The following is a 12089-nucleotide window of genomic DNA, read 5'->3' as shown; positions in this document are numbered from 1 at the left end:
CATGTGCTCAACGCCTTTAGAAAACACCGAAGGAGGGGCCAGGTGGTGGCCCACCCAGTTACGCTCACACACTACCATACACAAAGCCCCTGGTTCACACCTGCAGGGGGGAAGCTTCATGAGGGGAAGTGGTGCTGCAGGTGTCTCTGTGCACCCCCTCTCTCTGCTTACCTCTCTCTCCCTCTCCCTCTCTCCACTCCAGGGTTATCACTGGGGCTCGGTGACGCACCATGAATCCAGTGCTCCTAGAGGCAGGCCATTTCTTCCCTTTTGTTGTCCTTGTTGTTTATCATTGTTGTTATTACTATTGTTATTGCTGTCGTTGTTGTTGGATAGGGCAGACAGAAGTGGAGAGAGGAGGGGAAGACAGAGGGGGAGAGAAAGACAGACACCTGCAGACCTGCTTCACCGCCTGTGAAGCAACTCCCCTGCAGGTGGGGAGCCGGGGGCTTGAACTGGGATCCTTAAAACAGTCCTTGCTTCACTCCAAATGCACTTAACCCGCTGCGCTACCGCCCAGTCCCCCTCCCTGCCTCTCTATCTCCTCTTTCCTTCTCAACTTCTGTTTCTCTCCAATAATAAATAAAAGAATTTTTTAAAAGAAAAGAACAAATATAAATATATATACAAAATGTTGGGAATCTGCACAACAGATCAAGTGCACGCAGTGCCAAGTGCAAGGACCGTCGTAAGGATCCCGGTTCAAGCCCCCGGCTCCCCACCTGCAGGGAAGTCGCTTCACAAGCGGTGAAGCCTGTCTGTCTATCTTTCTCTCCCCCTCTCCATTTCTGTCTGTCTTATCCAATAAAACAGAAAAAAAAAAAAAAAAGCTGCAAGAAGTAGTATATATAGTGCTAGCACCAAGCCCGCACTTGGTAGCTGAAGGGGGGGGGGGAGGAATGAATATATATATATATATATATGGATTGGCAAGACAAGTCACTGTGTGCCTACCCTGTCTAGAGCACGATGCAGTTTCAAGCCTGGTCCCCACTGCACTGAAGGAAGCCTGCAGTGGTAAATCTAGTGATGATTGAAAAATTAAAAAGCGAGGGCAGGGGGAGATAGCATAATGGTTATGCAAGCAGACTCTCATGCCTGAGGCTCCGAAGTCCCAAGTTCAATCCCCTGCACCACCGTGAGCCAGAGCTGAGCAGGGCTCCGGTAAAATAAATAAGTGAGATAATAAGGGCCAAGGAGTGGCCCATCTGGTAGGGTGCATATGTTACCATATGCCAAGCACCTCCCCCATTCCCGCCTGTCCAGGAGAAGCTTTGTGAGCGGTGAAGCAGTGCTGAAGGTGCCTGTTTCCCTCTGTCTCTGCCCAAAAAGAAAGTCAGGATGCTGGGATGTATGTGTAAAACTCGACTGACAAGCTGAAAGTCACCACAGTTACCCAGACATCCTTATCTAAGGCTTAGGACTTAGGATACATTGTGAGTCAGGTGGCCCAGGAAGCAGCTATTGCCATGGATAAAAGCTCTGCGCCCTCAAGCATGAGGCCACAAGTTTAATGCTTGGTATCGCATATCCCCGAGTGCTGTTATTGCTCTCTCTCCCATGTATATGAATTAATTAAAAAGCTGCAATTCAGAAAAATTTCTGTTGTCAACTGTGAATCCGACCTAATGTTCTTAAACTCAAGCTATTTTCTTGAGATGCAAACTGGGTGATCCTGTTGTAGTAGCTTAATAATAAAGCCCAACTTTTAATATTATTATACTTCCCCCTCTTAATTCTTTTCTCCACACCCACAGTACTCAATGGTGTGGGGAAGAAAGGTGCTATCATACTTAGAATGTTTTTTTTCAAATTATAACTTGACTCCTCTCCACCCCGGTGCTGCTCTCAGCAGAAATAATAACCACAAGACGATCTGTCTCTTTCATGTCCTGCTGTCTAAGCTTCATAACAAATCAAAAGCCACACCCTTCGCCCCTCTCGGCAGCAGCCAGTTCCTGAGCTTCGACCATTGGCTCCTAGCAATGAAAATGCTTTTTGAGTCAGTGGTGACACATAGCAGCTTGCTCTCTTTAACACATTTCTTTCATTTGAAAAAAAAAAAAATCATATGGTTCTAGCAATAAGCTTCAGCAGGTAATGAAACAAGGCACACAAGAATGTGTACATTCTGGGAGTCGGACGGTAGCACAGCGGGTTAAGCGCAGGAATGGCATAAGGATCCCAGTTTGAGCCCCTGGCTCCCCACCCGCAGGGGAGTCGCTTCACAGACGGTGAAGCAGGTCTGCAGGTGTCTGTCTTTCTCTTCCCCTCTCTGTATTTCCCTCCTCTCTCCATTTCTCTCTGTCCTATCCAACAACAACAACATCAGACATCAATAACAACAGTAACTACAACAATTTAAAAAAAAAAAGATGCAGTGATGTCTAAAAAAAAAAAAGAAGAAGAATGTGTACATTCTACAAGAATCTGAATGTAGAGGCAAAGGCCTTCTGAGGAGGGCCTCTCTGCTCCTGTTCCGCCCTGCCCTTGAGGTCTGGTAACAATATGAGGGGCAGGCCCACCGTGGCTGAGGCAGGATTGATTCAGCCTTCTTGCAAAGGGCTGAAACACGGGGAGGGCAGCACTTGGATTGCTCTGTACCATACAGAGTGCCTCTCTGCACACTCTTCCTCAGCCTTATGTTCTTTGCAGCTGAGCACACACACACTATCCTGGAGAGCCGCAGACAATGACCCAGGTGGGATGCCGCGGAGCTGAGGGAACAAGGGTGGGCGGCAGTCAACACCCAAGTTGAAGTGGTAGCAGGTGGGCTCGAAGACAGCCGAGACCCAGGCCCAGGAGGGAGCTGAGAAGAAGGGCACCCCCTTCCCGGGCCCCACGATGCTTCTGCTACCCTACTTGCCGCACCGCTTTGCCGTTCTCAGAGTCGGGGTCAAAGGGCAGCAAGGGCGGCTTCTTACTTTGGAAAGTGGGTGAGGATGAGAGTTCGTTTCTCGAGGGGCAGCTTGTCCTTCTCCTGTCTCGCCTGTTCCAGGAGCTGGCGCCTCATGACCGTGAAGACCGAGCGAAGCAGTGTTCTCCCAAACACCTGGGTGGTTTCATACCGAGGTAGACTGTCACAGAACTGTGGCACGTTGCAGTAACACAGCCACCTGTAAAAGGAGGAGAGAGATGCCTTCAATATCCCTCCAGTCCCAGACCATCTCAACTATCCAACCACGGTCACTCTCATACCACTGACCCTCAGCAGACGTGACTGGGTCTGCAGTGACAAGCAAAAGTGAAGCTAGCTGCTGGCAAAACTTGGGGATCAGACTGCCTCACCCTTACCCAAGCACTAAGGCACAAACCTACTGAGATCATTCTACTCCACAGCTCCAACAATCTGCAGGCCGAGTCCTGCCGTGAGACGGCCGGAGGGTCTATCCTTGATGTGCTACGTCACTGGCTACCTATATTCCCCCATGAGGATAATTTCTGGAACCATCCGTTCCACCCCGGTCCCATGGCTGCCAGTTCTTAGCAACATCGCCCCGCCAGATATTCGTCGGGATGTGGCATCATCTAAGTTCATTTCCCACGTCTACGCTCGACCGGACCTGCCAATATACGCGGAGATCTTCGCCCACCCTGTCCAACGCTTGACGTCTCGTCACCCAATCTGGTCCCCTACGCCTACACTGAACTTCTCTGTTCCAGTCTCTTGGAAACAGAGTTAGCAGTTAGCTGAGGTCAAGAACAAACACCTCATCACAGACCCCTGCGAGCGTCAACCCGGCTTTGACCTAGCACGTTATGATTGGGCCCTCCTCAATCGCTATCGAACAGGCCATGGCCGGTGCGCCGCTATGTTCCATCACTGGGGAGCCAGAGATGACCCGAACTGCCCCTGCGGCTACAGACAGACTATGACCCACATAGTCAACGACTGCCACCTCTCCAGATTCAAAGGAGGTCTCGAAACTTTACATCAGGCTCAACCTGACGCTGTTGACTGGCTACGGAAGAAGGGCAAACGCCAGAAGAAGAAGAACTGGCTACCATGGAAAATCTACTTATGTTCTGATTTTTCACTGGTGTTTTATTTATTTGTTTTGGATACAGACAGAGAGCAATGGAGAGGTAAGGAGAAACAGGGGGAGAGAGACAACTGCAGGGCTCTATCACCCACCACTCGTGGAGTTTCCTCTCTGCAGGTAGAACAGGGGCTTAAGCGTAGAGCCAGCGTGTCTGCTCAGTCAGGTGCACTGCTGCTCAGCCCTAGCTACGTCCTTAGGTCTTCATTTTATTTTCTTTTCTCTCTTTTTTTTTTTTGCCTCCAAGGTTATCCGTGGGGTTCAGTGCCAGCGCTATGAATCCACTGCTCCTGGAGGCCATTTTGCTTCCCATTTTGTTGTCCTTGTTGTGATTGTTATAGCTGTTGTTGCTGGACAGGACAGAAATGGAGAGAGGAGAGGAAGACAGAGAGCAGGAAAGACAGACACCTGCAGACCTGCTTCACTACTGTGAAACGACCTCCCTGCTGCAGGTGGGGAGCTGGGGGCTCGAACTGGGATCCTTACGCCGGTCCTTGTGCTTTGTGCCATGTGCGCTTGACCCGCTGCGCTACCGCCCTACATGAAGGCCTGCCAGGTTTCATTTTTCTTACATGTAAAATTAGGACCGCATGCCTACTTCAGTGGGTTGTTTGAAAATGCATGATGCAGTGAGAGTTTCCAGCACGTAAATGGCAGCTGAAATCTAAAAAAATAAAGAGGAAGTCCCTTTTGTTAAAAAAAAAACAAAAAAAAAAACTGCATACCCTAGACCTCTGAGTGAAATTTAAGATTTCTTTGAAAGTACTAACATAAGCATCCACTCAAAGCTTTGGTGGGAAGATAAAGATCTTCAAATCCGTTCAAAACTCAGTCAGGATGCAGGAAATAATAAACTTCACCATCTGTCGCTAAGGTGCACTTTTCAGTGACTCAGACTCAAGTCAAACAAGCTCTCTGGCCCTGCATCAGGCTGTGCCCGGGCCCACGGGGCAACCAGGGAGGTGCTTCCTGAAGATCTGACCACAGCTGTGGGGTACGCTAGCTATGCAGGGCGTCCGTATTAGAAAGATGTGTAGTCTAGAGAAGCTACGGTGGGCTGGGGAAACAGCAGCACAGTTTAGGTTATGCAAGACTCTCACGCCTGAGGCTCTAAGGCCCCAGGTTCAATTCCTAGCACCACCATAAGCAAAGCTGAGCAATTCTCTGGTTGGCCAGTTGGTTTGTTTGTCTTTCTGTCTCTTTAACTATCTCTCATGAAATCAATACTCTTATCTTCCCAGGGTTGCCAGATCTGAAATTCCTAGGCTGGGGTCACAGAGGGTAACACCAAACCAAGTAAGGAAACGTTAGAAGTTTCATGTCACAGATCCTGACTCCTTGGTGACAGAGTCAAGCCATCCTCTTCCAGGGGTGGGTGGTGGCGGCCCTGGTTTAGCATACATGTTATAAAGTGTAAAGGCCCAGGCTCGAGTCCCCGGTCCCCACCTGCACGGGGAAAGCTCTGTCTCTAGCCAATAATAAATGAATAAATAATTTTGACAAGAGAGAGGTTAGACCCCAATTAAGTCATTAGAAAATACCTAAATATGGGGCTGGGTGGTGGCACACCTGGTTGAGTGCACATGTTACAATGAGCAAGGACCGGGGTTCGAGCCCCCAGTTCCCATCTGCAGGGGGAAAGTTTTGCGAGTGGTGAAGCAGGGCTGCAGGTGTCTCTTTGTCTCTCTCCCTAGCTTCCCCTTCCCTGTCAATTTCTGGCTGTCTCAATCCAATAAATAAATATTAAAGAAAAAATAGTTGAGCAGTCACAGAGCCTAGTCATAAGAAGTTCACTCTTATGAGACAGGGACTCATACAAGGCTCTCTGTACAATCTGATATGAGAGTTGGCCAGATTTGCAATGGGGGTTCAAGGCTGCAGCACAAAATGACAGGACATATGAAAACTGTGCTGACGCAGTAACCAGTTCGTCACAGAATCACCGAGCACTTGGAACGTGGCTGATACAATGGGAGACCTGCACTTTTGATTCTATTTTACTTTCAAATGGAAACTGGGAAACATACTTTCATGAAACAAAACTATCATTTGGGTTGGGTTAAGACTCCATTTTCTTCAAACAACAAGGGTAACAGAAGGGAATACATAATTTTTTAAAAAAATAATCTTAAAAAAAAGAAAGACGGGAGTCGGGCAGTGGCGCAGTGGGTTAAGCGCATGTGGCGCAAAGCGCAGGGACCGACGTAAGGATCCCGGTTCGAGCCCCCGGCTCCCCACCTGCAGGGGAGTCGCTTCACAGGCGGTGAAGCAGGTCTGCAGGTGTCTATCTTTCTCTCCCCGTCTCTGTCTTCCCCTCCTCTCTCCATTTCTCTCTGTCCTATCCAACAACGAATTGCGTCAACAAGGGCAATAATAATAACCACAACGAAGCTACAACAAGGGCAACAAAAGGGGGGGAAAAAATGGCCTCCAGGAGCAGTGGATTCATGGTGCAGGCACCGAGCCCAGCAATAACCCTGGAGGAGGAAAAAAAAAAAGAAAGACTCCATGTTCTTTTTTTTTTTTTTTACCACAACACTACACAGCTCTAGTTTATGATGGTGTGGGGGACTGAACCTGGGACTTCAGAGCCTCAGGCATCAAAGTCATCTGCAGAACCATTATGCCATCCTCCCCACTCTCCACTCTCCACCATTTAAGGTTGAGTGAATAATCTAAGCTATGCCATACATAAAAAATACACTCTAGGGGTGGTGGTGCACCTGGTTGAGCGCACATATTACAGTGCACATGGTTCAAGCCCCCAGTCCTCACCTGCAGGGGGAAAGCTTTGCGAAATGTGAAGCGGGTTTGCAGGTGTCTCTCTGTCTCACTCCCTCTCTATCTCCCCTTCTCCTCTCAATTTCTGGGTGTTTCTATCAAATAAATAAATAAAGATAATAAAAAACTTTAAAAAGTAATAAAATATACTCTAGAACTAAACTAGAAAATTGAAAAAGTGAAGACATACTAGTAATTTTTCATATTGACTGTGGTGAAATGATAATGTTCTCATATACTGAATAAAACAAAACACTACTGGAGTTGCAGCCTGGTGAGTGGTGCAGTGGGGCTGAGGCCTGAGGTCTCAGACTTGATCCCCGGCATTACATGCGTCCAAATGATACACTAGTCTTCTCTCTCTCCTTCTCCCTCATAAATAAATCAACCTTTAAAAACATACTGTGTTTTCACAAAATTAATTTCCTCCGTTTGATCACTTTGAAAATGTGGCTACCAGAAAAATTTAGTTCCATGTGAAGACACTAATTTGCAAGGATATTTGCACTGTTCACAATAGTCAGAAACCTGAAAATCAGCCTTAATGTCAGTACAGATCTGTCAGCTACCCATGTGATGTAGAAACTTGATAGCATACCACTCTGCCACTAAAAATGAAAGCGTGTCTTCTGGGACAATGTGGGTGGACATCCATGTGATTGATTGTGCTGGGTGAAATAAGGAAGGAACTGAAAGACAAATGCTGGCAACACACAACAAGATTGACTCCTGGAATCCCGTGACAATTATGGGGATTAGCAAAGGGTAAGGGAGGGTGTGGGAAGGACAGCTAGAGGCTCTTTTTGGTGGCAAGGGGGCACTGGAACTTCAGTGGCAAGGATCTCCTGTCCATACAGAAGTGTAAAGCTACACCCTTGAAATTCCACAGTACAGGGCGGGGGGGGGGGGGGTGGGGGGTGGATAGCCTAGCGGTTATGCAAGGAGACTGTCATGCTTGAGGCTCCAAAGTCCCAGGTTCAATCCCCCCACACCACCATAAGCCAGACTTGAACAGTGCTTTGGTGCTTCTCTGTGTCTTTCTCCCTGTGTATCTCTCTTAAAAATAAAGTAAATAAAATACTTTAAAAAAAAAAAAAAGGAATTCCACAGTACAGCAAACCAACCATAAAGTAATATTGGTGCCTGCATGACAAATTCACTACTCCTTACAGCCATCCCTCCATTTTTGTCCTTTATTATTAATTTATTATTATTATTATTATTATTATTTTGCTAGGACAGGGAGAAATTGAGAACCTAGGAGAGATAGGGGTGGAAACAGACAGAGAGACAGACACCTGCAGCACTGCCTTAACACTTGTGTAGCTTCCCAAGGTGGGTGGAGACTGGAGGTTTGAATCCGGGTCCTCACGCAGGGTCATGTGTGGGCCTGACCAGGTGCAGCACCACCCAGCTGCTGTCTGAATTGCTTTACTAGGTACCGTTACAGGCTGACTGTGATGACTATGAGCGTGTTCCCTGTCCAGAACTGTCTACAGAGAAGTCTAGTGCACTAGATTTTCATACTGACATTATGCTTCAGATATTTTCTGATCTCTTTCTCTTCCTCTTCCTCCTCTTCAGGATAGAAAGACAGGGGCAGGGGTAGATAAAAATAATCATTCTGTAAAGAGACTCTTATGCCTGAGGCTCCAGTGTCCCAGGTTCAATTCCCTGCATCACCATAAACCAGAGCTGATTAGAGCTCTGGTGAAAGAAAGAGAGAGAGAGAGAGAGAGAGAGAGAGAGAAAAGGGAGGGAGGGAGGGAGGGAGGAGTCAAGAAAGAAAGACAACAAAGCACTGAAGCTTCTTCAGTATGGTGGTTCGGCTTCAACCTGAGTCAAGTACACTTCTCAAATAAGCTACACTGCCAGCCAGCTCGGCCCCTTACTTCTAACTGCTGCAGCTGCTGTAAATTAATTATATGCTGAGCCCGCAAAACGAGTCCAGGGGTTCACTTACACATGGAGATAAAGCCCAGGGGTGCCTACAACCCGTAACAGTAGCCGATTTTGAGGAGGTGGTTGTCACAGTGACACTTGGCTGTAGCGCTGTGTGGTTTTTCAAATTCCCAAGCCACCGCCGCAAGGAGATTGGACTCTGAAATGATCACTGATGCTCACCAAGTCCACGGCCTTCCCTTTCCTCATCACCCACGGGGGGATGGTGGGAAGCCGGGACAGTGAACTCATTTCCTCATAAATCACTGACAGAGGCCCTAGGTCTCCATGCCACCCAGAAGGCAGGGCGTGTTCCTTTCAACCTCTCAGCACGGTGTTCACGATCACCTCTGTCACCTTCCACTGCCTGCTCAGGAACCTGTGTTAGAAAGCACTCCGGTGCTTCAGTTTCTATTCCCTGATGGCTGAGGCTCTAAGGGACACTCCGATGGTTGTACTCTCATGAAAGTGTCCATTTAATGCTGTCCTTTGACAGTCCCGTGCTGGCAGTGACTGAGAACAGCATCTGTGGGAGGTGGCGAGAGCCTTCCCAGCACCTCTTCTGGGAGCCAGACAGTCCACATACTCGACCTCCTGGAACACACGCAACGTCCCTGACGCTTGGCAGAAGAAACTGAAGGTCGAGGAGGTGAAGGGACTATTGTAAAGCTCACAGAACCGTGGAGGGATGGAGCCACGGTCCATACCTTGCTCTCACTCCAAAGTTCAGTTTCTATTTCAACTATTCTTTGAGTTTTTGTGTCTTCCATTTCTTAGCAAATCTCAAATGCTCCATGTTTGTTTGTTGGTTTTTTTTTACTACTGTTTTCTAAAATATAATGTTCTTGTGGCTTTTCACATTTAATTTTGTGGATGAAACAATTACTTCTCTGTTAAGAATAGCAAAAACTTCCAGGGAGTTGGCTCTGGCAAATCATCCCCAGGCTAAAAGATAACATGTTTTTGAAATAGTTCTTATTTCCACTCATGAACAACCATTACAATAATATAGAAACTGTTACCAAGAGAAAATTCTGGAATGAGGATGTAGAGACAAAGATCTAACCAAAATTTCAATTTTGAAGAGATCTCTAACTTCTATAAAAGGACAAGTATTAAAAGAAATACACTTTATAAAGAAATGAAATTGTATATATTGTAAAAAGGCGTGGGAGAGGGAAGAAACACACATAAAAGCAGGTCACTGGCCACAGAGGAAAGGTCGTCCTAAGCTCTGTCTATCCTACATACCACTTCCTGTTACAGAAAAGAATCTGGCTACAAAAGGTCTTCACAAGCTTTCAAAAGGGATGGCCTTCCTTAAATTGGGAAAAAATACACACATGCACACAGCACAATAAATTCTACTGTGATTTTCATCTGTCTAGAAAATACAAATGGCAAGTTATTTAAAGGGAAAGACAATGGATAGTGAGAATAAATGTGTGTCATTCTGTTTTGTATGACCCAAAGTTTTAAGATTCTTCTGAGTCAATTGTGTCAGTCTGCACTTCACAGGAAATTATAACAAGTCCCAGTGTAATAAAATAGTGTGTCAACTGGGCAATATATGCATAGTTTGATTGTAAGCTTACAGGAAAAATGGGCAAGTAAATTACAAAACATCACCACAACAGGCTATTATACAGTAACTAAAATGTCTGGTACAGTCTTGACTGGTGGGGCAAAAGGGATACAAATTCTATATTTTTTTTTATCATAACTAATAGCAAATATTACTTAAAGGCACAAAGTCTGAAAGACAGTACGTACAATACTGTATGATAAATACTAATTATACAATTAATAATACAGTAACATAGTATGAACAATATGGTACTGGGATAGGAAAAATTTGTTTCATAATTCATTTTCTTATTCTCAACATTTATTTATTTATCATTCATATGTCTATGGAGAAGTGAGTGGGGGGCCAGGAAGTAGCACATCGGGTTAAGTGCAGGTGGCGCAAAGCACAAGGACCAGCATAAGGATCCTGGTTCGAGCCCCCGTCTCCCCACCTGCAGGGGAGTCGCTTCACAGGCGGTGGAGCAGGTCTGCAGGTGTCTGTCTTTCTCTCCCCCTCTCTGTCTTCCCCCTGCTCTCCCCATTTCTCTCTGTCCTATCTAATAACAATGACAGCAATAACAACAATAGTAACAACAACAACAATGAACAACAAGGGTAGCAAAAGTGAACAAAAAAGAAAAAGAAAAGAGAGTGAAGGACAAAGAACCAGAGCATCACACTGGATGGTGTAATATCAGGGACTAAGCTTGAGGGTCCGACATTTTATTCACTACACCATCTTCCAGACCACAATACTTTCTTTTGTATTTTCACAGATTATTTCACCCTATTATAGTGCAGTCATATCACCACATTTCTAAATGACTCCAGGTCTCTAACAAACGCAAAACGGAGCATCGGAGGCATTTTTTCCCATTCCGTTTTTCCTTTGATAGGACAGAGAGATTCACAGGGGACAGGGAGGTAAAAGGGGAGGGGGGAAAAGGGAGAGAGCTGCAACACTGCTTCATCACTCACGAAGCTTCCTTCCTGCAAGTGGAGCCTGGAGGCCAGACCCCACGTCCGTGCACGTGATGATGTGTGCACTCTGCCCTGAGCAGTGATCTAGTTCAGTGACGGTGTTGCCTAGTCCCAGCCAGGGCCCAAACTTTGAGGAGCTCAGGAGGAGGAGGAATAAAAGGGGGCAGGGAATGGAGCCAAAAGCCAGACATCTTGTCATTTACCTTTTTGCATGACCATTATGCTGTCTCCCCCACCCCAAATGTCACTTTGTTGAGCCCCTTCACACCCTTCAAAATAATAATTAAAAAAACCAAAAACTAGGGCTGGGGAAATAGTATAAAGGTTATGCAAAAAGCATGAGACACCAAATGTCCCAGCTTCAGTCCCCATAAGTCAGAGCTAAACAGTACTCTGGTAAAAAGTAAATTAAAGGGGAGCTGGGCAGTAGCGCAATGAGTTAATCGTACGTGGCGCAAAGTGCAAGGGCCAGCATAAGAATCCTGGTATGAGCCCCCCGGTTCCCTACTGTAGGGGGGCTTTCAAGCACCTCTGACATAGAAAGATTTTTACAAAACCATTCTGCTCTTTCCCTGACCAATAAATATATATGTAATCCAGCATGATGGTTATGTAAAGACTTTCATGCCCAAGAGGTCCCAGGCTCAATCCTCAGCACCAGCATAAGCCAAAGTTGATCAGTGTCCTGGTCTCTGCCTTGAGCTCGCGCTCTCTCTCCCTCTCCCTCGCCCTCGCCCTCTCCCTCTCCCTCTCCCTCTCCCTCTCCCTCGCCCTCGC

The 12089-nt window shown here is 46.6% G+C and overlaps 1 protein-coding gene across 1 annotated transcript in view; it reads right to left on the bottom strand.

Moving 5' to 3' along the window:
• KAT2B (lysine acetyltransferase 2B) overlaps window positions 1-12089 on the bottom strand; it is a 138061-nt gene that overhangs the window by 58767 nt on the left and 67205 nt on the right. The window contains exon 6 of the mRNA XM_060180874.1: window positions 2925-3116. Within this exon, the coding sequence (XP_060036857.1) occupies window positions 2925-3116 (192 nt within the window). The remainder of the gene's footprint in view (window positions 1-2924; window positions 3117-12089) is intronic.

This window comes from Erinaceus europaeus, chromosome 21 (assembly GCF_950295315.1).
Source record: "Erinaceus europaeus chromosome 21, mEriEur2.1, whole genome shotgun sequence".
Classification (NCBI taxonomy): Eukaryota; Metazoa; Chordata; class Mammalia; order Eulipotyphla; family Erinaceidae; genus Erinaceus; species Erinaceus europaeus.
Note: the sequence above shows the minus strand (reverse complement) of the source record. Positions and strands in the feature narration are given on the sequence as shown.